The sequence below is a fragment of the Nelusetta ayraudi genome, unplaced genomic scaffold, assembly GCF_046127955.1.
Source record: "Nelusetta ayraudi isolate G7.1 ecotype Tasmania unplaced genomic scaffold, CSIRO-AGI_Nayr_v1 ptg000032l, whole genome shotgun sequence".
NCBI lineage: Eukaryota > Metazoa > Chordata > Actinopteri > Tetraodontiformes > Monacanthidae > Nelusetta > Nelusetta ayraudi.
In genome coordinates this window covers 103,555-130,707 of record NW_027466082.1, presented here as the reverse complement: position 1 = coordinate 130,707, position 27,153 = coordinate 103,555, and the positions used below count along the sequence as shown (strand labels likewise).

At 44.6% G+C, this 27,153-nt stretch overlaps 2 protein-coding genes across 5 annotated transcripts in view; one reads left to right on the top strand and one right to left on the bottom strand.

Moving 5' to 3' along the window:
• Positions 1-377: 377 nt before the first annotated feature.
• On the bottom strand, positions 378-16,795 carry gtpbp3 (GTP binding protein 3, mitochondrial). Of its 3 annotated transcripts, XM_076031210.1 has the most exons (12): positions 16,441-16,790; positions 15,787-16,061; positions 15,409-15,495; positions 14,526-14,608; positions 14,343-14,444; positions 13,973-14,092; positions 8,151-8,223; positions 6,589-6,732; positions 5,204-5,369; positions 1,446-1,609; positions 808-982; positions 378-629 (listed from the first exon to the last, which is right to left on the bottom strand). In XM_076031210.1, the coding sequence occupies exons 1-12, from the start codon at positions 16,497-16,499 to the stop codon at positions 398-400; spliced, it is 1,680 nt and encodes a 559-aa protein (XP_075887325.1). In that variant the 5' UTR covers positions 16,500-16,790; the 3' UTR covers positions 378-397. The 3 variants fall into 3 exon arrangements, with proteins under 3 accessions (XP_075887325.1, XP_075887326.1, XP_075887327.1); XM_076031211.1 differs by lacking the exon at positions 14,343-14,444 and having other exon boundaries at positions 16,441-16,785; XM_076031212.1 differs by lacking the exon at positions 378-629 and having other exon boundaries at positions 823-978; positions 16,441-16,795.
• Positions 16,796-18,485: 1,690 nt separating this feature from the next.
• The window catches only part of LOC142891575 (anoctamin-8-like), a 34,300-nt gene continuing 25,632 nt past the window's right edge, over positions 18,486-27,153 (top strand). For both annotated transcript variants that reach the window (XM_076031208.1, XM_076031207.1), the window contains exon 1: positions 18,486-18,795. In XM_076031208.1, the coding sequence (XP_075887323.1) occupies positions 18,630-18,795 (166 nt within the window). In that variant the 5' untranslated portion in view covers positions 18,486-18,629. The remainder of the gene's footprint in view (positions 18,796-27,153) is intronic.

The window sequence follows — 27,153 nt, the reverse complement described above, 5'->3', positions numbered from 1 at the left end:
ACCTAAGAATGTTTTACACGAGAAAAAAATCAGAAGAGTGGCATAAATAATGCAACAATTAAGAATAAATATCTAAGAAAATGTTTGGGTGCACTTAATGGAAACAACATATTAGAAGTGCACTGAGTAACTCTTTGCAACCCCGTGATCCCCCCCCCCCCCCCCCCCCCCCCCCTCCACACACACGCACGCACGTACGTACGCACACACAGTGACATCTGGGACTGATCCTGCAGCCAAGAAACATCATTCATTCTCACAAAGCTGCAGCGTCTCAGAGAAAAAACATGATGTTCAGCCTTTATTGACGCTCTGGGATCAGACGACAACACTTCACATCCAGCCAATGTTTTCACACTCTGCCCCCCCCCCCCCCCCCCGCTCTTTTTCTGTTCTTTCACTTGCCAATGCAAAAGTCTTTGAAGATTATGTCCAGGATCTCCTCCGCTCCGACCCGACCAGTGATCCGACCCAGGCTGGTCAGCGCCAGCCGGACGCCCTCGGCTGCCAGGGCCAGGTCCGCGTCGCGGTACCTCTGGTACTGCGCCAGGGCCGCCACACAGTGCTGCAGATGGGCCCTGTGACGGGCCTGGGTCAGCGTGGGGGCGCCAGACAGAGGGTCGCCACACCTACAGAGGAAGCCAGAGCACAAAACGAACCGGACCGATCACTTCTGTCTTTTGCACAGCGCAAAAAAAAAAACAAAAAACAAAAAACCTTTTGCAAAATCTCCAATCAAAATAAATGTTCTGAGCGTAAACAATCTGACGTTGTGTTATCTCCTCGGACGTCTGGCTGACAACTTACAGCCTCTGGACGCTGCTGTGCAGCACAGCCAGAAAGTCCTGCAGTCCTTGGCTGGTGTGACAGGAGAGGAGACAAACGGGAGGGAGTCCGGACGCACGTCTCAGCTCCCCGTCCAGCTGCTGCCGCTGCTCCTCGGGCAGCAGGTCCGTTTTATTCAGCACCAGCAGAACCCTGTCTGGAGGAGAGACGCTGCTGAGTCACACGACCCCTGTCTGCTTCGCTCTGAAAACTCTTTTTTTTTTTTTTTTTGATGGAATGGAAAAAAACTGGGTTTCACACTCTCAGCTTGTAAAAAGCCAGAAAGCGGTTTACATCAGCGACATTGTTTTTGTTTTGAAAAGCATTTAAATCATTGCTACACCAATCATCATGGCTTGATTGATTGATTTATCTGTAAATTAAACTATTATTATCATACTGCCCATTAATACATTAACAAAAGTGTACAATAAAATTAATTTGGTTTTCCTTCGCTCTGAACGGTTTTCATATACATAAGAAGATACACAGAGCAATAAGGGTCTTTCACACACTGGACCTTGAACTAACTATACATTAACTAGCTTTAACATACATCACTGCCAGCATCAGTGTGCAGATGAAGCAGCGAGGAGGACGAGGCAGCCTCAGTGTCGTACCTGTGTGCTCCTGGAAGGAGGTAGACGAGGAGGAGGAGGAGGAGGAGGAGGAGAAGACACCTCGGAGGTAACTGTGCAGGAAGGCTGCTGCTGTTTCTCGCGGAGCACCGCGGGGAAGATGATCACAGTCCGCAACCACCAGGGTCAGATCCGCCTGCTCCATTCTGCGGAAAAAAGGATGAAGAAAAAAAAAAAAAAAGCTTTGAAATGTGAGCCAGCAGATTATGCACCTGATTTTCATGACTCTCTGCAGCTCAAGACGATCTGTTATGGCCGGCGGATACATAAGCGTGCTGGTCGTCACGGTGGCAATCCTGCCATGCCGCATGGGTCGAGAATCACTTCACCACATGGATGAAGTGTCATTAACACACCGTGATGAGTTTTTCTCCCGTTAGGTCCACCGAACCTCTCCAGAGTGACCACGAGGCAGCGCTCAGGTTCAGAAAGGTTGGCGAGTGCTGCACTCAAGTCAAGGTGTTTGACTGCTGGACATTAGCGGACATGTCCGATCCGTCAGCGGGCACGTGCACGTGTCACAGGTATCGGATGTGGTTGTTCAGTAACCCATCAGACCTGCCTGTTGCCTCAGGTGGACCTACTTACTTCATGTCGCCGGAGTGAACGGGACAAAAGCCCGGGGCGCGCTGCGGACACAAACCGCGGAGGCAGCGCATCAGTACGTCATGGCAATAGTGACTTTAAACTTTCCACACGCCGCTGTTTGTTGGTCCCACAGTGGGGCTGCGGCAGCAGCGGATGCTTGTACTTACCACGTCCTTCCTGGAGTGACCCAGGTCACGAGCCTCTGACATGCTCCCTGCACAGAAACGCTCCCCGCCGAAGACAAACCGTCCACCCTTCCTATAGAGCCAGCGGGTCGCCCCAGTAGCTTAAACAAACAATGGAGCCTTTTACAGACTGTTTGTGCCGTCGGGTGTATTTTTGTTGTCACGTCCTCGTCTGGAGGTTTTGCGGCCGGCGTGAGTCACTGAGGAAATTCGCCGGCGTGCCGAGTGAATGGAAGTCGCATCTGAAACTGACGCTTCATTTGACCGGTGTCCAGGGTCCGAGTCCCCACCCCCCCACCCCCCCCGCCTCCTGCCAAGGCCTGGTCGCATGATATATTTCCTGTATAATGTACATTTCTGTTAACTGACACGTCTCTGCGTTGTACTCCACTGTAACCACTTTTATGAAATCATGCTCTTGAATGCTCTTTCTTCATCACGGCGATGAGCGCATGGAAACCATTCAAAATGTGCTTCACAAGAATTTTTTTGTAGGTGCTTCGTGAGGCCCGATAGTGAAATTCTGTGCGAACACATTAAAAGTAGGTTGCTTTAAATAGCTTGAAATATAAACCATGATGCTTTGTTCACTCTTTTATGGTTTAGCACCCATACCTAAGTGCAATCACAATCCAAAGATTTGTTTTAGAAATGTTTTTATTTATTTATTTAAAAAAGAATTTTAAGCAATTTTAAAGCATTTAACTTCTGTATTGCCGCATTACAGACACTTACATCGCAGACTTGATATTCATTCTCTAAAATCACATTCAATCAGACATTGAAGGCAACTGCTGTCAAAGCCATCCAATAATGTGTTCAGCTCATACTAACTGATTTTCATGCACTTGTAACGTTCTTAGAACATTGCAGGAGATTATTTCATGGAGGTGGTTAGAGTGGAGTTCAATGGAGAAAGCCAAACCCCCCCCCCCCACTCCCAAACTGTAGTGTATATGAAATGTAATATATAACATAATGATATAATTAGCCGGGTATCCGTCGCAGATTGGCGCCGTTTGCGTATTGTTATGCAAGAAAAAAAAAAAAAAGAGTATTTTCTTCTCAGTGAACCATCTGCTTGAACTGCTGCCCTCTGGCAGACGTCACAGACCAGTAACAGCCACATTCCCGCTGACATGCAGTCTCCGTGCTCTCAGTAGTACAGTGCAGTGACATGGGTTAATATAATGCTACCATCGTTCCAGCAACCAGGTTTATCGTCGACGTCCATTGCCTTTTGCTATCTGTAAATACCTTGATTTTATTTTTGCCACGTTATCGCCAGACAACGATGAGAAATCCGCTTACGATGACACAATGAAGGACCTGAATTCTCATCTCGCATTAAGGAGGCACGGCAGTGGGAGGAACGCTCCACATATGTGCCAGTGGCATTGTTTGGTGGATGTAATGTACTTGCTTCATTGTCCCCATAGGAGCTACTGCATACAAATAGACATGTAATGTGTGAACTGCAAATGACAAAAGTGCCTTTATTGCATTTTGCCAATTGTGACTGAAAAACTCCTCTCTTCTGCGTGGCGTTGAGTCCCTGCAGGTGAGTGATTGTTACTTTTTTGTTTGTTTATTTTGTCCTTTTTCCAATTTTGTTCTTAAATTGAGCTTTTGCTATTCTTTGCTTCAATACTTTACTACTTTGTTGTTTGCTCGTTGTTGCATTTATTGTTACTTATTGTTGTATTTGTGTGTATTCGTGTACGATACCTTTTTTAAAAACTGTACAGCACTCTGTGTGTCTGAGGTTGTGTTAAAAGTGCTCTATAAATAAACTCTGACTTGACTTGATTGACTTGATTGACTTGGCCAGTATCCCCATCCAACCTGTACATGTCACCGTGCACGTGGCCAGCGGCAGATTGATATTATGAGCGTCCAGGGGTGCTGATGGAGGAGATATTACAGCGCGCAGCCACTGCTTCCATTCTTCTGTGGCGTAAACAGTGGAAGCAGCTGTCACTTAATGGCTGTACACAGCGTGTCAGCACTCCAGAGTGCACATTATGAATGATTAGAAAATTGTCTACAATGGGCGAGAAGGAGCAGGGCTCTTCATTACGCAACCTCCTGCGAGTGTTTGTCCCATGTATTTATAACTGTGGCTCAGCAATAATATAAACTCTGGACGTTACGCAGACATTACAAAAATATTGGCTGTTGGATGGAGGGGAAGAAACAATGACTTTCTTCCTCTCTGTGCAGCAGGGCTCATACTTCATGTTAATTGCTGCATGCGCTGCATTATCCACGTGACGGGCTGCTGCGAGGAGCATTCGAACACGTGCTTTAGTCAGTGAAGCCCTGTGGAAATGCCTTCTCAAAACACTTCAACAGACTTTCCTACGAAACAAGATTAGGGCCACAAGAAGTGAAAAAAAATATTAAAGGGAAGGAGATTTTTTTTTTTTTTTTTTTTAAGTTTTCATTTCGAGTTTTAAGTTGAAATTTCGTGAATAAAGTCAAAATTTTGTGTGAAAAAAGTCAAGGTAAAAAGACAACATTTCTTGAATTAAGCCGACATTAAAAAAAAAGAGATGAAACTTAGTATAAATAAAAGTAGAAAAAGTAGAAATTTCACAAATGAAGTCGACGCAAATAAAGTGGAAATTTTGTGAATAAAGTCGACATAAAATTTCACGAATAAACTCAAAATTTGGTGAATGAAGTCGACGTTAAAAAAAGATGAAACTTTGTGAGCAAAGTAGAAATTTCACAAATGAAGTTGACGCAAATAAAGCCAAAATTTCATGAATAAACTCAAAATTTGGTGAATGAAGTCGACGTTAAAGAAAGCCCTGCGAGTGGGCTGTATGGATGGTGGATTAACCCCGTTGACTACGCAGTTGCACATCTTCCAGGCAGGCAGAGACTGGACAGCTGAACTGAAGAGCGATGTTGGAGCTGATGTGTCATCTGTCTGTGTGAGCGGCACTGTGCTCGCTGTACCTCTCCCTGGCGCGGCGGACGCCCTCTCTCTCCACCAGGTCTGGGCTCTCTCGGAGACCCGCCGTGTCGCTCAGCAGCACGGGGAATCCACCGATGTCCAGCGCTGTCTCCACCACGTCCCTGGTGGTGCCGGCGATGGGAGACACAATGGCCGCGGGTCTCTGGCCTGGTGGCAAAAAGGTTGCACACGATCAGCTGAGACTTTATCTCTGATTACAAACAGAACCTCTAAAAAGCAACAACATTGTGACTACGATATTTCTTCATGTATAGACAAACATTTCACACTGACTGTATGCCTAACAATGTCCGTTCATTCATCACAGGGGTCTCTGCTGCCTGGGTGTGTGCTGGGGGCCGAGGTAAAGACAAATCAGAGCAGGAAACAATAACAGGATCTAATCTTAAGTTTGATACATTGCCCATTATTCTTGATAGGAAGCTGTAAGGAGGCCCCGCAGAGCCATTTCAGACACGGTGAATGGAGGGGATTCTAGGATACAGGATAGCGCCATATCCTGGACGAACACAGATTACAACCGTCTATCATAAACAACTGGGTTTTCATGAGGGCTGGCGTCAAGCACAGGCGCACAGATGGAAAACTATTAAAGATGAACGTATGTGTGTACGTGTACTCTACACTACTACTACTACTACTACTACTACTACCAACGTTCGGGGTCATTTCTGCATTCGAAAACCATTGTAACCAGTTTTATAAAATAATGATCTTGAATGATCTGCGAACACCATGAGTGCACGAGAATGAGTCAAGATGCGATGAACAAGTTTAGGGACTATTTTTGTGTTCATGAAAACCATCTCCGATGTCTAATTCAAAGTGATTGAGACAATGCCGAGTGTGTAAAATGCCGTGTGAACAAACACACCAACCAGGACGCTTTGTTTTGTTTGCGATTTCATGGTTGAGCACACACAACTAAGTGTGTTTTAATACAGAACTGTTTCTTAAGCAATTTCAAAGCATTCAACTTCCCTAATGACGGCCGCATGTTGGACACATGACATTCAATGTCAAAATCACACCTGTAATGTGTAATCCGCTAGATTGTTTCCTGAGGCTGCTTTCAATGGAGTTCAACGCAGAGTTGAGTCAATGACCAAAAACGTTTGAACGGCAACACATACACACGTACACATATAAAGTTATGTTCAAGTATATATATATATGTATGAATAAGAATATATACATACGTACATATTTTTGTATATAAAATATGTTTGCTCATAAATCCACCGACTGGATGACCTTAATGTTATTTACTGCGCTAAAAATAAACAACTCTTGGCGTGTAATGTCCCAAAGATGGTAGGACGTGACTCTCTCCCCAGTGCGTGCGTCCCTGTGCCAAAACCCTCACACAGTGCGTTCAGCAGGCTGCTCTTCCCGGCGTTTGTGGCTCCCGCGATGACCACGTGCACTCCGCTGCGCAGCCGCTCGCCCCTCCGCTCGTCCTTCAGGTGCCGCTCCATCTCCGCTCGGAGATCAAACACCGATCCGTCCACTTTGTGTGCGCACGGGGTGGGGCGCGTTGAGGGTGAGGGAGGTGAAGGAGAGAGAAAAAAAAAATAGACAGGATATTGGCATGGGTTTTGCGTTTTGCGTTCACTTTCTTGGTCTTGTGAGAAGACTCGGAGCTCTTTGAAGCTCAGAGGGTGTTGCTGTCACCGGTCGCCTGGAGGAGAAATGGGTCATAAACACGGCTCTTTGTGCGCGGGACTAAAGCGGAAACTTAAAAATACAACAGCAACAATATGTCATATATCTTGCTGGGGGGGGAGTTAAACTTCAAAAGACTGTAGAACTTATTTCAAATGCCACAAGTGTAACACTTATAAGTGTTATAAGGGGGCTTATATAGACTTATTTATACATATATATATATATATATATATATATATATATATATATATATATATATATACATATATATATATATATATATATATATGTATATGACTTGTACGTATATTTGATTTCTTTATTTTATATATGTGTATGCATGTATGTATATGTATATATATACGTAAACATATATGTATATGAGTTGTATATATATTTGATTTCTTTATGTCTCTATTGATTCACTCTTTGCACTCATTTTAATTCTTCTCTTTGCACTCTATATGCAACTGTAACTATCCAAAGTTCCCCAATGTGGGATAAATAGAGGTATTCTTTTTCCAACTTGGAATAATTTGATGAAAAAAAAACTTGTTAGCGCTACAAATATGCCCTAAAACAAATAAATAAAAAAAAACAAAAGAAGAGAAAAGTGAAAAAAATGTGCTGCGTGTCTGCAGGTGGACAGGCTGAAGTGTCCATGCCAGGTTTCTCTCTATTTTTAGAGACGGGACTATTATTAGTTCCTCTCTTGAGGCGCGAGCCCGCATTCCATGCCACAAACAAAAACAAACAGCGGTTCCCAGGCTTCGAGCGTCCCTCTGCCCTCTGCGGAGCTCCGTCAGCTCCGGACGGCAGGCGGCAGACTCTGGGGAGACATCCCTCACACACACACACACACACACACACACACACACACACACACAAGCTCGCTCGCCCTTTCATACACAGGTCGGAAACCCGGTCACGGAGTTAACTGTCGGACAGTACGCCGCTGATGCTGCTGACGGCGCTATTCTTGTGAGTCTTTGAAGGCAAGACAAATGCCTCCGCTGCCTCTTCGCACTTCCTGAAGGAAACAGTCTTTGGAGCGGTTTGATGTCTTCGCCTTCTTTCCCTGCGGCGTGGCAAACACCCCCCACCGCCCTCCCCCGATGCCCAGCAGAGGATGCCAAACAGGAAAGGTGGCCGGACTCGGCTCTCCTCGAGAGACGCTCCTCTGGCTCGTCCCTCTCGTGGGGGCCGCGCTCGCGCTGCTGTTTCTCTGCAGAGCAGGAGAACAAAAAAGTGTTGACATACCTCGGTTTAAGACTCCATCCTCGATGAGCTCATCCTCGCTGAAGTCTATGAAGGCCTCGACGTGAGCCAGACACTGTGCGGCACAGAGAGGAGGAGGAGGAGGAGGAGGAGAGGAAGGACAGTGAAGTTCCGCAATGATTCATTTTGCCAAAGTAAACTTCAACCAAATCAAAATCAAATCCATTGGTATAGAATCACAAAAAAAATAAATAAATAAAATGAAACATTTTAAAAATAACATTCATAGAAGACCACACAAAGCATCATGGTTTATATTTCAGGCACTTTAAAACAGCCGACTTCCATTGTGTTCACACAGAATTTTGCACACTTGGAATTCTCTCTATCACTTTAAATTAGACATTGGAAATGGTTTTCATTAAACACTAAAACATTCCCATACTTGTTAAGCCCATTTGACGGATTTTCATACAGTTGTAATGATCGCAAAGATCATTATTTCATTAAACAGGCTATAATGGATTTCAATGCAGAAATAAATCAGTGGCCCCAAATGTTTATTATTAATAATAATAATAATAATAATAATCATCATCTCGTTCTTCGTCTTGCCCTAGGACACAACGACAGACTGGAGCAGGATTTGAACCACCGACCTTTTGGTCATTGGACAACCCGCTTTACCTCCTGAGCTACAGTCGTCCCAAACTTTTTATTTTCTAATGCAAAACTGTTTCAATTTAATTGGATAATAATGAGAACGGCTCTAACTAAGGGAGGTATTTGTCTCGTGTGAAATTTGAATTTTAACAACCCGCCAAACAACAACAAAGTTTCGGTACAGACTTGGTTGGGAAGTATTGGGTGTTTTAAAGTTTTAGCCTATGTTCACTCAGAACTTCTTAGACTCTCTACTCTCATATTACTGTCCAATATCATCGAAATGGTATTTATGGTTGCTAAAATGCACTGGCCCTTTTAGTTTAGAAAATCATGAAATTCATTTTAGCTATATTCACGTTATGTTGCCTCCTTCCCATCGTATTTTCTAAAATTTAGATTAAAAAAAACAAAAAAAAAAACACGGGAGAAACCCCCCTTCTATATTTCCAACACAGCAGCGATCAGTATCTCGATTGACAGAGTGGAACTCTGCGGCACAAAAACAGGAAGCATCAGATCGCCCACACTTTAATCTGCTCACAAACATGGGAAGCCGACGGCTCAAACGCTGCATTGTTTGGGTGTCAAATGACAGACTGACCCCTCACATCGTGCAGATGGCACACTTCTGATGAGCTGGATTCCCAGAATTCAGAGTTCAAAATAATGGCACGTTTCGGTTCCGTCTGCAAACAACCCCAGGAAGATGCCAGTGAGCGTCAGAGTGGAGGTTCTCCGGGGAGACCACCTGGACTGGGCATCCAGATCTGGGGCCAAGTCGGTGACAGGTCAGCTCGCAGCCTCCGCTGCAGTTCACAGAGTCACTCACAAAGGGTCGGGCGTCATTGTGTTGAAGCAGTCGAGTCTGGCTCGCTGCTGTTCCAGTGTCAACACTTTGAAAGGTTTGTTTTTGTCTGGTTGCGTATAACTGAATATATCCATGCATCTGGGGTGATTGTTCGATAAGAAAACAAAATTACTTTTATTTTACTGCAATTATACACTTTTATTTATGTACTGAAGGGCAGTATATTAAGTTTTTACCAATATAAAAATCATAAATCGAGCCAAATATTACACGCTGGACCTTTAACTGGCGCACTACCTTGAACGCCTCCACCTATCCGGACTCACTTGTCTGATATCAGCTCACATAATGAGTGTCGACACAGTGTTCTGGGCGGTTAAGAAGAACACAGAGCTGCAAAAAACAATGTTGACGTCGTTGCAGTGTGTCTGACTTTGGGGCGAGCACACAGCTGCACTGTTTGTTACGTAAGTCACCATTAATCTTGTTCAAACAAACAAAAGGTTGGTGCTGCGAGAAGGGAAGTACAGTAAAGTCAGCGGAGGCTGAGATGAAACAGCAGTGAAGGCGCTACTGTAAAAATAAATTGTTCTAAAAATAAATAAATAAATAAATGATAATAAATAATAATAATAATAATAATAATAATAATAATAATAAAAAAGCCAGACATGAACCTGCCTGCATCCAAGCCTGTCCCTGCATCCTCTTCTCTCACACCGAACCAACCTCGTGTCCTCTGTCGCTACATCCATAAATCTCCTCCTTGCTCCTCCTCAAGACCTCCTGCCTGCCAGTTTCAACGTCAACATCCTTCTATATTCACCGTACCTCCACTGGACCTGTTCAAACTCTGTGGATTTGTCTCCTAAAAAACTAAAAGTGTTTTTCAACCACTGTGCCGTTGCACACTAGTGTACCATGACATATTCTGAGGTGTGCCATTAAAAATGATCCAAGTTGACTTGATTGGTCTAAAATAACAATAACATTCCATTGTCAAGTGGCTGTGCTTTACAGGGAATGTGAGTCTATTTTCCTCCCTCAATTCCTCCCAGGATATCAGCTTTGTGTGCTGATAAACAGGCCCAGGTTTCACACTGAGGGAGTAGAAATAAACAAAGTGACTAGGCGGTCTATATTTGGGTAAACAGTGTCATTTTCTGATATTTATGGTTGGTGGTGTGCCGTGGAATTTTTTTTTTTTTTTTACGCGTAAAGAACGTAAAGAACGTGCAGTGGCTCGGAACAGTTTGAAAAACACTGTAAACATCTCACATGCTACTTGCTGTCCCGCTCTGCACTCCCTCCTGATCCTGTCCATCCTGGACCAGCATTTCTAAGTGGGGACGTTAAGAGTTTGTGAGAAACCATCAAGAAAATGGGGGTCAAGAGAGGCCCAACAAATTGAACGTCTGCTACCTGCAGCTCTGGTCTGTTCCAAGTGTCACACTTTCGAACATACATTGTTGTTAAACATATAATAAGAACGCAGCTCTCACCACCGTTTTCTAGCTGTGGCATCTGTGGCTCAGTTGGTAGAACGGGTCGCAAAATTGATGACTGGTTCAAAGTGCGCTTGGGCAAGACACTGAACCCTAAATAGCTCCCACTGGGGCTGGCAGCGCCTTGCATGGCAGCAGCCACCCACTGGTGTGTGAGTGTGTGAGTGAATGGGTGAATGGGAAGCCATTGTAAAGCGCTTTGGGGTTACTGTGAAGGTGCTGGAAAGCGCTATCTAAGCGCAGTCCAGTTACCATTCAACATTGTTCATTCGTGCTGATACCAGTACCTGACACTTGCTACATGGGCTTCTGCACCTCTGTCGCTCTGGACTGTCGACTCTCCGACCTCTTTATAACAACTCCCTGCACTTAATTCACACTGATATATTTTGTTAACCTTCATTCCTCCCCTTTCCAGGGGATCCATCCTCCTCTCTCTTGTACCCCGAGCAAATATTACACGAGATTCTCATGTTGTTTTGTTTAGGAAATACCTGAACAATGCAACAACAATTTTGGTGGTTTATTTTACACAACAGACAAATGTTAATTAGCGCGCCTCCAAAAACAATTGCGCTATTATACCTTCAGGACGCATTTCCCCTTTCTGATGAATTCTGGCCCACAGTGTAAGATAAATATCTCCATGTGCGCTAGAGATTAGTATTTTGACCCACATTGAAGAGGAAACAAATGTAGCGACATAAAAACAGGAAGCCGCAGAAAGCCATCCATGTATCCATAGATAGTGTATTGAGATAGCAGCTGTACGTCCAAAGAGATTAAAAAGAAATCCAGAACCCCCCGATGAGAGCAAACGCTGTTTGGGTGTGAAACTCCTGCAGCCTGACCTGAAGCACAGTGCAGACAGGTGCTTGCCAAACCACAGTTCTTGGAAAGATCAAAAATGAATACGTAGTTAGTCTCTCAGGGGAGAAATTCACAGGCTGTTTATTGTTTTCTCACTATTGCTGTCAAGCTGGGTCAGAGTTGGGCCGAACCACTGGAGCGTGTGTGTGCCATTGTTCACAGCTTTGGACGTAAACGTTCCTCTACAACTGTGACGTTTGCTCGGCTCTTCTGGCACCGCACTCCATAATAACAATGATCAAGGCTCCGTTCCAATCAGATTTCCACAGAGTCGAAATGCTGCTGTTGGGGCCGCTGGCTGATAGAGAGGCTCTGTCGCACTAAACAGACTAAGGACACCACTAAGGATTTGTAAAGGTAGAAAGGTTAAGTTAGGGCAGTGTTTCTCAAAGTGGGTGGCGCGCCCCCCCTGGGGGGCGGGGCACGAAACACCGGGCAGGAGGGAGGTGGGGAGCCCGGGGGAACTAATGTTTTCACGTCGGAACTTTTTCCACGGCAGAACAATTAACGAAAAGGGTTCAGTAGATCGTAGCTAAGAAAAACGCTGCTCAGGTACACAGGATGGACAAATATTTGACAGGGACGAAAAAAAGAAGAATTCAGGAGTCCGGCGGTGGCCAGTGTTCTTTGTTGTTGGCCACTTTTGGCTGTAAAATCGTTCCGCGAGTAGCTGGAAAAATTTTCTTCCTCCAAGGTGGGGGCGTGACAGAGAAAGTTTGAGAACCACTGCCCTAATGCCATGCAAGTCTATGGGGTCAAACGTCAACTTTGTCCTGGAGACATGGGACCACTTGCAGGTTCATCAGGATCCCTCAAGACACAGCCACGTCAAATTTCGGGCTTCTAGCCCATGAGGAACCCCGAAACCCTAACCCTAATTCCAGCAGTATCCCTAACCCTAACCCTAATGCCATGCAAGTCTATGGGGTCAAAGGTCAACTTTGCCCTAGAGACGTGGTACCACTTGCAGGTTCATCGGGATCCCTCAAGACACAGCCACGTCAAATTTGGGGCTTCTAGCCCATGAGGAACCCCGAAACCCTAACCCTAATTCCAGCAGTAACCCTAACCCTAACCCTAATTGCAGCCTTATCGCTAACCCTAATGCCATGCAAGTCTATGGGGTCAAAAGTCAACTTTGTCCTAGAGACGTGGGACCACTTGCAGGTTCATCGGGATCCCTCAAGACACAGCCACGTCAAATTTGGGGCTTCTAGCCCATGAGGAACCCCGAAACCCTAACCCTAATTCCAGCAGTAACCCTAACCCTAACCCTAATGCCATGCAAGTCTATGGGGTCAAAGGTCAACTTTGTCCTAGAGACGTGGGGCCACTTGCAGGTTCATCAGGATCCCTCAAGACACAGCCACGTCAAATTTGGGGCTTCTAGCCCATGAGGAACCCCGAAACCCTAACCCTAATTCCAGCAGTAACCCTAACCCTAACCCTAATTGCAGCCTTATCGCTAACCCTAATGCCATGCAAGTCTATGGGGTCAAAAGTCAACTTTGTCCTAGAGACATGGGACCACTTGCAGGTTCATCGGGATCCCTCAAGACACAGCCACGTCAAATTTGGGGCTTCTAGCCCATGAGGAACCCCGAAACCCTAACCCTAATTGCAGCAGTAACCCTAACCCTAACCCTAATGCCATGCAAGTCTATGGGGTCAAAGGGCAACTTTGTCCTAGAGACATGGGACCACTTGCAGGTTCATCGGGATCCCTCAAGACACAGCCACGTCAAATTTGGGGCTTCTAGCGGCATGAAAGTTTTTCTTCCTCCAAGGTGGAGCGTGACAGAGAAAGTTTGAGAACCACTGAGTTAGGGCAACTGAACCTTCACAGAAATAGTGCCCGTATCTACATACAATTTCTTGTCGACAAAGTTCCTACCAAAAGGGCGTATTGTCCATATGTTTATTGATCAGACTGCGCTTTAATAAAGAAATAACAGCTCCTGTGACCACACTACGCACGGCCCCATCATGCAGTGAACATTTTTCAGTCCATTTACCCGCTTTAGTTTGTGGCTCCAGTCCTGATAGAGGTGCCCAAGTTCTCCCGACATCTGCCTGAGTGCCTGCCTCCTCTGGGCCTCGGTCTCAGCATGGATCAGATCTCCGAGCCCCTCCACCTTTAACAATTGAAAAATATTTTCAATGTGATGTGTTGAATTCATATAGAGTTTTTCTTTTTTTGGAAGTATGTGATGCAAAAAAATGATGCAATATTTGTGTGTAATATCAAGATTGTGTGTCTAAGGAAAAACTTTGTTGACTTTTTAAAACTGTATTTTCATTCTTATCAAAACAAATGAACCTGTAAATCAATGAGGTTTCTGGCCTTTAGACACCACAAGCATTCTTCATGCAAATGTTGTTTACCTGCTCTGTGAAATGGACTGTTAAGGCAAAATACATCCACAGGGATATAAATACTGTTGCCATTCCCAGAATTTGAATGACCTTGTTTACCTTCCATTTATCCTGCAAAATTCCACCCAAAAATGACACGCAAATCCGCTCTCGTCTGTCTCAGTTCACGTCTCTCTGCTCCACTTGACCTACCTCCGTTAAACCCATTTTCCCCGCTTGAAATGCTCTCCGCGTGAACTCTCCCGCTTCGGCAGGCCTCATGCCAGGCACGCTTCCTGCAAAAACACACAAGCATATATACATACAGTATATACGCAGCATGCAAACATGAAGAGATGCATGGGGAACGTGGCAAGCACAGAGCAGCATTAAGCACAAGGTCATTCTGGAAGGAAAACAGACACATTGCGCGGGTTAAAAAAAAAAAAAAAAGGTGACACTTTCTTTTGTTTTTACCAGCACTTTTAAGTGTCATCAGGGGGATACAGTGTGTGAGAAACCATTAAGAAAATGGGGGTCGTGATCTGCTGTCAGTCACTGCTGGAATATACTCAAGTCAACATTTCAAGCCACACACACTGCGGTTCTTCTCCCCCCCCCCCCCCCCCCCCCCCATCATTCTGCTGAAACAGTGGAGTGACGCCATATATGAGGTAAAGGCCTGATCTAGGAAACGCACGTTACCTCGCACTTCCATGTCAGCTTTTTACTTAGACAACACTGCCCCCTGGAAGGTCAGTGTGAGAATTGCAGCGCAAATAATATAACTACGGATGCCACGCCTGCCACGGCAGATTTTTATAAGTATCTTTGAAATAGGAGCGGACGTGCCAAGTTTCCTTCTTAAGCCACAGTGAAGGACATCTGCATGACTTGATTACTTTACTGAGTACTTTACTGAGTTGATTACTTTACTACACTCTTACGCAAGCCAATATCTATGGAAGATCCAAAAAAAACAAAATACCCTTTTTAAAGTCTCTCTGCATCATGGAGGCACTGAAGGCACACAGTGCCTTCACACAGTGCCTTCAGTGAATCATAATGACTGGTGTAATAATGCAGCGCCAGCTACCTAGAGACTGCAACACAGCAGTAATGACAGCAGCACCGCCGTGGATGTGGAACTCCAAACAGTCCTCTCCTGTGAAACTGTGGGGACCTGATAGAAACACAGGACAGAGGACAGCACTGTCTCACTTTCACAAATTCACTCACAATTTGGAAATGTGTCAAATAAACATAGACAAGACTTCATAAAACTGGTTTCCAATATTGATTTACACCGTAAACTACAGTCATTTAAATCTTTTGTCACTCTACAAAAACACTTGACGGTTTGAGAGAGATTACAGGACATCAAAAGTGTGCAATTCAAAGATGCACAAGTGAAGCTGTCGATATAGAATAATAAATAAGAATTTGTAGAGTACGTTGGTGAAAGACAACAGACCTGGGAACCAGAGGACAAGGCCGCGGTCCAAAACTTCATTGGTTCTAGGGTCTGTGATTTTGCGCAACAGAGCGGTCCGTGGTGGAGGCAGACCAGCTTTGAGCCCGGCCATACACCTCAGGGCTGTAGACGAGGCTGGACCACTGGCTCGGATCACCGCCACCCCACACCTGCCGTGGCCCGACGACAAGGCAAAGATGGTGTTGGCATCGCCCAGTCCAAGGTGAGGACCGTCAATGGTGGACAGCAGTCTGCTGCAGCATGGAGTAGCACCACTGCAGAACAATAAACACCAAGGCACATCAATTAGTCATACATTGTATTTAAGAAAGACAAAAGGAAATACTCTTGAGTCTGGAGAAAAGATACACCGTACAATTTAAGAAAGAAAAATGCTTTTGATGTCATAAATTAGTGAGTAGATATTAATAAACATTTTCATATATAAATAGACAAGAAAAATAGGGTGAAAATCATTCATGTCTGGTTGATGATGTGTGTATTTGAATTTATTTGAACCACTTAACTCACAAAATCTATTCAATTTTATTTAAAGTAAGCTTCTAAGCTCAGTCATCACATTAACAAACAACAAATGGACATTCTAAATGAGTATTTGAGTGACAAAAACTGAAAGAAAACGTGTCAACAGACCTTTTGCGAACTGTGTGGACAGCAACTCTCCGTGTCGCAAGTGAAATAGCTGATATCATAATTTTAAAATTAATTTGAATTGTTACCACTGGTATCAAACGTTTGGCAGTTTGTCCTTGCAACAACAGAAAACTATCATTGCAGAACAAAAGCTTTATCCTTGATTTCAAAAACTGTATCACTGTACAGCCCTTAGTGGGCAGTAACTATATTTGAAAGATCCGCCTAATTCATCTGGTGTTGACAGATGCCGTAATGCACTTCCAGAAACAACGCTGCTCTCCGGCGTTTACGTTTGACAATACCATGGATGTATTTTCTACACTGACAACATTGACCACGATGCCGTCGTTGCTCCTTGTGGCGACCGTGATTGGTCCGATTAGCCCATAATGCGGAAGCTCCTGTAATTGCATTGGTTGAAAACCTGCCAATCTCAACCAAGTCCCGCTCCCTGTGTGTCATTATATTCGGTCCGTGTAGCTACCGAGTTCATAGGAAGTGGCCGGTACGATCTAAAAAAAATAAAAAATGAAATGAAATAAAAAAATAAATACAGACAAAATATAAACAAACTACTTTGCATTGTTGCTATAATTTCTTTCAAGTTTGTATTTGTAAAAATGGAAACACCAAAACTATAAATAAATAAATAGACATAGATTTTTTTTTTTTTTTTTTTTTGATGCATGTACAGTATCTTTTATAAATAGACTTTAAAGCTGACACAAATTAATTCTGGCAATTCAAAAGAAACAATATTCTCCAAATAGTACACAACCATGCCGCTTTTTTTTGGCATTGTTGTGTGACATCCGTGAAGACTTTTTTTTTTTTTTTTTTTTGGTGTGTTATTTCTGCAGGACTTTTTTTTGTTTGGCTACCCATACTCCTTTGTGTGCACTGGAATCACAAAGACAGGGCAACAAAGTAGGACCTATGTGTGAACTATTTGTGCATCTTACTGCAGCTGTCATCCCAGAGGGTGGTGAGTTAGCAGAATTTCTGCTTGAAGACAAGGTGCTTCAGAGCTGTGAGCCATACTGAGGGGAGGGCTGCCTGCAAGCCAGCCTGCCCACCAGCCTGTGCAGTGGAAAACAGCATCCGGGTGAGATGGATTATGTACATGTCAAAGACGCATGGCCCGAGGCCCAGGGACAATCTTTAAACTGAGAACTCAATAATTTATTGGCTCTGTGTGTGCAAACAGCATGACAGGTTCCGCCTACCAGCTGTTCAAGATCATCAGTCATGAGGTTGTTTATTACACCTGCTAAAAGAAAAACAAAGCCGAAAGAAAAAATGTTATACTACGGGAAACTATAATACACAACTGACAAAAAACACATGATGTAATTCACATAGGAATGATAACCAACAGAAGATATACACTGGTCACTATTTGTTTTGGAGGACGTGCCTGGGTGTGGACTTGCCATCGATTGTTTGTACATCGTAAACAACAGTTTGACATCGATTAATGGGCCAATAAGCCTTGTGTCAAGGACAGTAAAGTGTGTTTTTAAATCTGCATTTTAAGAAGAAGAAGAAAAAAAACCCAACACATTTAAATCTCTTCATAACTTACTAAATCAGACTATTGATTGATACCTTGTGCTAAACAGTCAATTTTAAATTCCGTGGTCCAGAAGCCAGAAACGTAGTGAAACATGACACAAATTAGTATAACATTATATGATATTTCATTGGTTGTGCACAATGCCATGGGTTCAACAATAGTTACCTGGGTTGACCTTGAAACAAACAAACAAACCAAAAAAATCTGAATCTAGCACTGGTGTGTGTGTGTGTGTGTGTGTGTGTGTGTGTGTGTACCGAGCTGGTCCCCTCCCCTCCCCTCCCCCCCCCCAGCACTCCTCTTTTGTCCCTCCTCTCGGTGAGTCGCTCTCCGTCTCGCCGCCGCGCATCCTGCTCCTCCTTCAGAGTGCCGCCACCGCCGCGATGATCTTCCCCCGCCGCCGCACCGACAACCTTCATTTCACTTTCGCACTCATGTGAAAAAAGAAAAAAGAAAGAAGAAAAAAAAAAAAAAAAGATAAAGAAAAGAAACAACCCTCTCTACCGGAGCCACGTCGCGCTACACCCATGCTCTACTCCTCTCCTGAGATGCGATATGACTGCAATATTTCCCGGAGAATAGCTTCATCCTCTCCTCGCTGATTGAGAGAATGCCCGACTCGGGGACCAGCACTGCGGCGGCGGCGGCCGCCGGCGGTGCGACCACCGGCGGGGACGGCGCAGAGGGCTCCCGGCACCGACACCGCTCGCAGCAGGGGGACGGGGAGAGGCCGGAGCAGGGCGCTGCCCCGCCGGCTGCCTCCACCGGTGTGCTGGGTGAGTCAAGTGTGCATCCACCGTCCGCCGTTGGCTGGTGCGGTCAAGGAGGAGGAGGGAGAATGAAGGGACAGGTGAATGAGCCGACGGCGCACCGTCATCCAGCTCCTTTTGTTTCCAGGAGCGCGTCCCAAAACCTTGAATCAGACGGGAATAGGGAGCTTTAAATGGAGCATTTGCTTTACGCTGTATGATGAAGATGTATTACGATCTTTTTTCTTCTTCTACTTCTTTTTTTTTTTTTTTTACATTATAGTAACGCTGTAATATCTGGCAGTGACTAGCTAGGCTACATGTTGGCACATTACCCCTGTCTGGTTTTGACCTTATTGCCAGTAATCAGCCTTCACTATGGCCTGCCAAGCCCTAATCCACAGCGATCATATAGTATTATTTTGATAACGTCTGCTGCTCATCCGGATTATATTTACGGTAGTAGTCTGGAATATGATTGTGTTATCATTCTGACAGGGTACTTGAGTGTTTATTAAATCTCATGATTTCCCCCCCGATGGATTTCTCAACTCTCAAAGTCCCGATAGACCACTGAACAGGACCTGTGCTCTCTCTGTGTTATTGCCATTCCCTCACTAATGCATTTCATTTGGTAGGTTTGTCATTTTGTTTCAAACTTAATCCACGAGCATTTGGCCAAATTAGTTTTTATTATTTTTGCCTGGTGTCTCTCGTCCCTCTGCTGCGTAAAACAACAACCCCGCTTACTTTTCTTTTTCAGATGTGGTCAGTAGAACAAACGAGGTCCTTGTTTACTTTCCATGACAGCGGTGGTGGATTTGAATAGGCCATATCAGTAATGTCTCATCGCAGGAATTGTAAGCGGGGGTCTATTTTTGGAACGGACCACAATATTAGCCTGGGTGGGGAGAGCCTCAGTTGCTGAGCCCGGCTTGTTTTGCTGTGTGCTCCCTGCGAGGACTGCTGCAGAGTGATGCAGTGGAGCAGGGGGGCTGTCAGCGGTGGAGCGCTCCTTTCCGACGCTTGGCCGCGGTAACTTGAGCCAGGTGCTGCCGACGGGGACGGCACGCGGTGGAGTGTGGGTGGCACCGCGTGGTGTCACCTATGGCTGTTGAATGGGTAACAGGAGGGCTGCGGCGTCGGCGAAGTCAAGATTAGTTCAATATTTCAGCCGCTGCATTGGCTGGAAAGAATGCCAATGGCAAATAGATAAAACAGGGATTTAAACGTTGATCATTGGCTGCTGCTCTCTGGTAAAAGGTTACATATTATGCTGAGCACTTTACCATTTACTTTGTGATATTATGCGTCCCTGGCCTATTAGTGGACCCCTCAAAGAAATAGCAAAAGGCCTCTGTTTGCTCAACTTTGCAGCCATGTGTGCTACAGGGCAAGTAAAAGTTTTCCCAATCTTTTTTTTTTTTTTTTTTAGTTATTTGCCTAAAAATATATATTTGAAAACAAATAATAACAATAAGAATTTATTTTCATTCCATATGGGACGTAATGCGTCCTCTCTTTCATCCACACACTCTCCCTTAAGTCAAATCTATGTTCCGCCCAAACCTGTTTTTTTCTTCCACTGAAAATATCATTGCTGGCACAGGGTGCATAAGCCACAGTGATATTGAGAAGTTTTCCACAAACAACAGCAACCTGTGTTGTCGTTGTTTTCTTGCTGTCAGCTCCAAGCTCGCTCCTGCACATTTTTATTCCATTGGGTCATAACAGAGAGGGATTTCTTTGGGGTCTTAAGTGGGATTACCATGATATCACATAACCACACTCACACGTGTCAGTGTCAGTCATCAAGTGCAGCAGCGAGCCTGGGTGATTTCTCCAGTGGAGATTTCAGTCGCCGCCTGGAAGGATTTCTCTCGCCGAAGGCTCGCACGCTCGATTGTCCTCGTGCCTCCGCCACATCTTCCTAATCCCTCCACCGTAGACTGGAGCGACTTTGATCCTCCCAGCCATGTTTCTTTGGGGGTTCCAGTGCTCGCAAGCCACCATTTCAAAGATTAATTAAGTTCTCATCACAAAAAGGGAATGTAAAAATCTCGCCAATTAGTTTGTGTCCCCTCCGAGACCATTGTTGATAAGGTTCTCTGTTATGGAAATCAGGTCATGCAATTTGTGGTTGCTAGCACAGAACGGGTTAGGATGTAGGCCATTTGTGTGGATTTATAATTTGACATATATTGTATGTCATGTATATATTTTTTTTTTATGTTTTACGGCATTTTCAATACGTGGAGCCTTTTGTGAATTTGATGAATATCATTTGCAACAGTTACAAAAATGCTATTATGTCATTTCATTTTATTTTTATCTATATCATAAAAGTTCTTCAGTTCCATTCCCCTTTTCTATGGAGTTTGCATGTTCTGCACGTGTCTATTTGGGTTCTCTCCAGGCCCCCCCAGCTTTCTCCAGACATGCATATTAGGCTAATTAGCAACTCTAAACTGTCCATAGGTATGTGAACTGTTGTTTATCGCTGTGTGGCCCAGTAATAAACTAGTGACTCCAGGGTGTAACCCCACTTTCACCCCAAGTTAGCAGGGATGGACTTTAGCACCCATGGGACTGTGAATGCAGTAGAAGCAGTGACAGAAGATGGATGGATGGATGGATGGATGGATGGATGGATGGATGGATGGATGGATGGATGGATGGATGGATGGATGGATGTTCGAAAGTGTGGGGCTGCCTCTTGACTGTCCTGTTTATTTCCTGCGTTAGTAGGCACCACTAATAAAGCAAAGGGAAGCTCTGTACTACTACTACTACTACTACTACTACTACTACTTACTCTGTAAATGTAGCATTAATTAATTGTGAAAAGATGCTCTACTAAAGGATGCTCCACTGGTGTGTTGGTTAAATTGAAGATCTGGGAAATGGATTTACAATGAGAACTGAAATACTGACTGACCAACCTTGTAAAACTGCTTCACCGGGTCCTATGTTTAAATTGATTTGAAAATGGGCATGTTGGGCAATGACTGCAACTTGAAAGATCCATTTTCAGGTTCATAAACTCATTTTGCTGGCTACTTCACTTTGGAGTCTGCAAAACGTACGAGAAAATCGTTTCAAGAAATAACCTGCTCCCAGCCGCAGACTCTTTGCCGGGCCTCTGCTCTCTTGCACCGAATGCCTCCTAAACTCCTAAACTCAGCTTTTCGCCGACGGGTTCAGTGTCACACAGGTTGCCTCAAATACTGTGGTGTGGGCAGGACAAAAGCGCAACGCTGCACCTCACGAGAGAAGATCTGTTTTATGCCTGTTTTCTCTCTGCGGCAGAGAGACTGAGTCGATGGGTTTTTGCCTCTGAGCAGCGTCTTCGAGGAAGGGCCTGATGAATGTAGTGCAGTGAGATGTAATGACGGCAGTGTGTTGTGCCTAATGACTCCGAACTTAATGCCTCTCTGAGCGTCTCGCTCCTATTTATTGCGTGTTCCGCAGATATATTTCCTCCTTCTCTCTGCTCCCAGAGTGCTGAGCTGCGCATTAGCAGTGTGAGCAGCTGAGGAGAATAACCTCTATGCGGGATGACCTTGACGCTGGTACCGCCTGAGCTTTATTAACCTCACCTGATTTGTCAAACCCCTCGAGGGAAAAGATCACTTTGGTGCACCAGCTCCTGATGGGTTGGAAGACGTTTCAAAGTACAGCCCGTCAGGTTCAGCATAAAAATTTTTTACTGTGCTTTCCTGTGATGAGTCCACTTCAAATTGATCGCGAGCAGCCTGTCTTCAAAATTAGATTGTTACAGAGAAGTAGGCGGTAAATGCTGCGGTTATTGCTACAATCATTTTATTACACTTGTGTTGTTATGATAGTTTGTGCGGTTGAATCTTCTCAATTTCCACTCTCCTCTCTCTGCAAGAAATAGCTTGTGGCCACCTCAGCCCATGTATGAGGATTGCAGATGAGACATTGGATTCGGCATTTGCACAAAGATGAGGTTGTGAGGTTATTTGACAGCCAAGATGGATGGACATAAATGAGTTTTTTGATCAAATCAAAGTTAAGTTTCTCCAGGTTCAAGCCAGTTTCCTTCTGACAAGCTCATACTTGGCTATTTGGCTTTTACTTTTAAACACAGTAGACATGGTGTCCCTGCAGGTAAGCTCAATCAATACAAGAGGACAACGATGATTACCGTTCTTCTGCTAATTCAGCCGCACACGCAGCCATGTTGGTCGGGATCCTTTGTTTGCTCAAGTATTATCCATCCGTCCATTCCATTTTCTATTACTGCCCTTCCTGCACTCAGGGTTGCGGGCGGTGCTGGAGTCTGTCCCAGCCGTCTCCGGGCAAAGGCAGGGTTATACCTAGGACAAGTGGCCACATGGAAAGACAAACAACTCACACTTGCACTCACACTTACGGCCAATTTGGAATTGACAATATGCCTCTCATGCACGTTTTTGTGGACAGTGGGTACTCAAATATTATGCCGTTTTCCGCGCCGCTTCTCTGGAGGAGAGTTTTTTTTAGAGCGCCTGGTCCTGACAGATCCGTCGCCTCGCATTTCTCCCTAACTGCCTTTTATTGGTTTGATATCAGCAGTAATTAGAGGTGGAAGAGTTCGAGGAACTTTCAGTCACTTTCCCTAAGTTGTGATAAACCATCTGTCTTGCCAGTGGTGATTCGCTTGCCCTAGATTCTCAAGTTTTAAACGGTTTTGATCAAATCAGCCGTAACGCTTCTTTGCTGCAAGCCAACCGACCCCCCAAATCCCTATTCATACTCATTGGAAGTTCGCACTTTTCCATCTATAGCTGTGAAGATTATCAAACTGTAAGCAGAGAACGATAGTGCACGCTCCAGAGCTTAATGTGTTTGCAGAGAGCGCTGCTGGTGTTGCCCGTTTCCTGCCCTGTATGGACGCAGTGACATGTGGCACAGACCTTATCGGGGAGTTTGGGTTTCATTCCCTCTGATCAAAGCTCAGTCAATAAGCAGCCTGCTCCTGTGCATACGTGATATTGCATTGCTGCGGGAGGAGAAGAGGATCGAAGGGCACCCGGTCACCTTGTCCTTTATGCTGGGTGAGCGCACTGACGGGGCCTGGATTTCTTCAGGACCTCTATTAGTAGTTGCTTAGCAAAGCCTTGAGAAACACAAATAGAGCAGTGAAGAATGTTGTTTTTCACTCTGGCCATTTAGCCGACTTGCAGGGCAAAAGTGCCATAGAAATGTAATGTACAAAAAAAAAAATCAGACAATCAAACAAACAAAGGTCTGAACTGAGACCCTAGTGAGCTTATATTATGTTTAGAAATGCTTTAGTCACCTTTCACGTTTAGATTCATTTAGGTAATGTTTAAGCATGGGTTGCTGCTTTGCATCTTTACACTGATTAATTATCAAATCAAACTGCTAGGAAGTATCTTCGGGATTTTGTTCAAAAGAGCAACACATTTAGGCTACACACCTTGACTGCCAATCTTTGGTTGTTGCCAGTGTCCAGCATTTCAAGCTTCCATCTACTTTTCAAGCGACCAATAGTGTGTAATTGCGTTCACGCAGGGCAACGTCTGGGAGATTAACCCTTATGGGAATGGATATGGTCAATGACACGCTCAACGGTCGGGGGGAAAAAGTGCAAACAGTGCTATGTGCATTGAATGTAGACAGAACTGGAACGGTGTTTGAGGCGACCGCTTCAGAAAGCATCTTTGCAGGCCATATTGAAGTCAGTTGAACAAATGGAAAGAGTCACCGGATAGAGAGAGAGAGGAGTCATTGGCTATTAATCCATTTTGAATGATGTAAACCCACGCATTGCCAGTAATGTCGGAGTTCGACACCTGAAACCAAAGGCACGATGCACAGGATGTCCCAGGAGGAAGTACTGCAAGTTCATGAGTTACAAATCAATCTCACTGGGGGAAAAGTCAGAATTGGATCACTTAAACATGTCATGTAAAGGTTTGCCACACATTGCAACATCCCCGTGTTTGTCTGCGTCAGTCTGTGCTGCTGTCCGGCTTCGTTTCCAAGTGTTTGGGAGGCCTCCTTCGTGTTTATGATGAGCACAATCAGTACTCATCAGCCTTTATCCCTGACTCAAGTGTTTAGAGACAGTAACCAGTGTGCGGCTTGGTAATGGGGAAAACAACACTTTCTTCTGGCATTAGCGCTGAGCCCCACAGCTGTAGATGACAGATAAGGAGCGTGCAGAGGGTTCTCCACTCTGTGCCTCAACAAATCTCCTGAAGCAGTTTCCCACTTGTCTGGCAGTCCTTTGGAAAATGTTCTTTTTCTTGATTGTGAGGAACTTCTCGTAATGTCTTCATTTTTATGCGCGCCAACGGCAACATCTGTCGACATGGCGCTGGCATATTTTGGGTTGGTTCTCATTGGAATTTCTGTGATGCTGATCCAGTTAACATGTGAAAATAAAGTCGGCTACAAATGTCAACTTTCTGAGTACTTGAAGCTAATACATCACAGAAAATGTAGGGTCTGGTTGTCTTAAAGCCGTGCATGTTATATAGTAAGCACAAATGACCTCTGGTGTGAAACAGCTGTCGTGAATAAAAGAGGTCCGGAATAAGAGATTTTCAACATGGAAATGAACCTGGAGCTCCCGGTTCTAACACCATCCCAATAAGCAGCAGGTGGCAGCAAACAGATACAACATCAGATGTAACGTCTTCTTTTGAAATTGCAGGTAAAACATTAACACTGAGACAAATTAGCCAAGAGGGATGTTGTATTATTTGCTCAGAGGATGTACAGCGCTATCACTACACAGCATGCCTGTGCTTGTTTGTTTTGCCATAAATGTAGAGGGTAAGTACGACGTATAGCACTGGAATAACATACAATATGTAAAATAAGCCCTTTGATTTAGGCTCGTCCATTAATATGTATTTATTCTTGAGTTGGCTTGGAGGGAACATTAACTCCACACACACTGCTTGCCTATATTTTTCAGCTCTGCATGGTTGTTCCTTAAAACCACTTGATATTTCTGCTGAATTAAGTATTTATACCCGAGACCCAGTGATTTCATGGTCGCACCATCCCGTCGGACCTCATTGTCCTGCGCATAATTTTATCTAAAGTTTCCCATAATACGTCCTGACATCTGTGGCGTCTTGGGAAAGCTTTGGGATCTTCACTGCGAATTTTAAATATAGCTGCCGTTATTTCAGACAAAGCTTGGCTGCGGCGCATGAGTTTGCACTGGCAGCTCCACCGAAGGGTCAGTGAGGTTGAGGATTTGAATCTTTTTGTTCCTTGCCTGTGAGGCCCTGCCACACCGTAGCTATTACCTTTAATCGGAATTTTAATATGCTAAGAGCTACGGCGGAACATTTCGTTCCAGCTCATATATTTGCACACTGTCATTGTTGACGGATGGCAGCCCGTGACACGGAACTGGCTGTGTTGTGCTTCTTTCTTGTATTCTCCCTCTCCTTTCCATTCGTAGTTTCCTCTCTGCCTGCATTTTGACTGCTCGGTTACCACCTTTTAAAGACCACACTTTATGTTCCATCTGTGCAATGCGCCCGTTTCTGTTGACAGCATCAGTCAGAGAATCTGCTCTCTGGTGCTTCGTGTTTCACTGGCTGAGCTATTTACTGCTGACACCTGAAGTAAGAGGCTATAAGAAGGCAGCGGCGTTATTGTGTTTCTGATGATGGCAGCACATTTTGTCTATTAAATGGAACTAAATCCCATTACTCGTGCAGAAACACCTGTATTTGCATTGGAGCGATAACGTCACGTCCTCCCACTTCACTGCGAGAGTAAACAGACTGGTTGTTTGTAAGTTTAACCTTTTTAAACTGTGAGTGGGTTTTTAGCTACCAACCAAAAAAATAGACTGCAAGTAAATATTGTGCCAGATTTACTGAACAGTGGTACTTTGAGATCCTGATAAGTCGACGTACCCCAATAAAACAACTGCACAAGACTTCCCATTCAACTCCACTCAAGATCGACTTTTGCACGTCTTTTGCATTTTGAACACAAATAATGGCAATGCGGACATGTCCAACTTCAGTGCATGGCTCAAAAAAATGTGTGTGAAAATCTGCCCATTTCCTCTCCAAGCTTCTCTTCGACATGCATGAAAAGCCAACGCTAATGACATTAAAGACATCTCTGTCGGCTCCTCATTGCGCAGGAAATGGGAGGAGGGGTGTAGTAATATACAATGATACAATACCCACTACTTCCTCAGATTATTGATCCCGCCCATCCCTTTCCTGTGCAGAAACAGAGAGTTAAAGCATCAGTCAGATCTGTTGCTTTGGAACCGCCTGACTCACTCTCACTTCTGCTTTGGTCTCCTCTTTCATTGTCTCGTCATGTATTCAGTAGTCTGCTGCATCATTCCTAATGCGAATAGACATA

Excerpts from the sequence above, each read along its gene's own strand:
- gtpbp3 (XM_076031210.1), bottom strand. The coding sequence starts at position 16,499 with ATGATATCAGCTATTTCACTTGCGACACGGAGAGTTGCTGTCCACACA. Across the intron at positions 16,062-16,440 it reads GTCCACACAGTTCGCAAAAG|TGGTGCTACTCCATGCTGCA; the intron begins GTCTGTTGACAC and ends ATTGTTCTGCAG. Across the intron at positions 14,609-15,408 it reads TGCTGTGTTGCAGTCTCTAG|GAAGCGTGCCTGGCATGAGG; the intron begins GTAGCTGGCGCT and ends GTGTTTTTGCAG.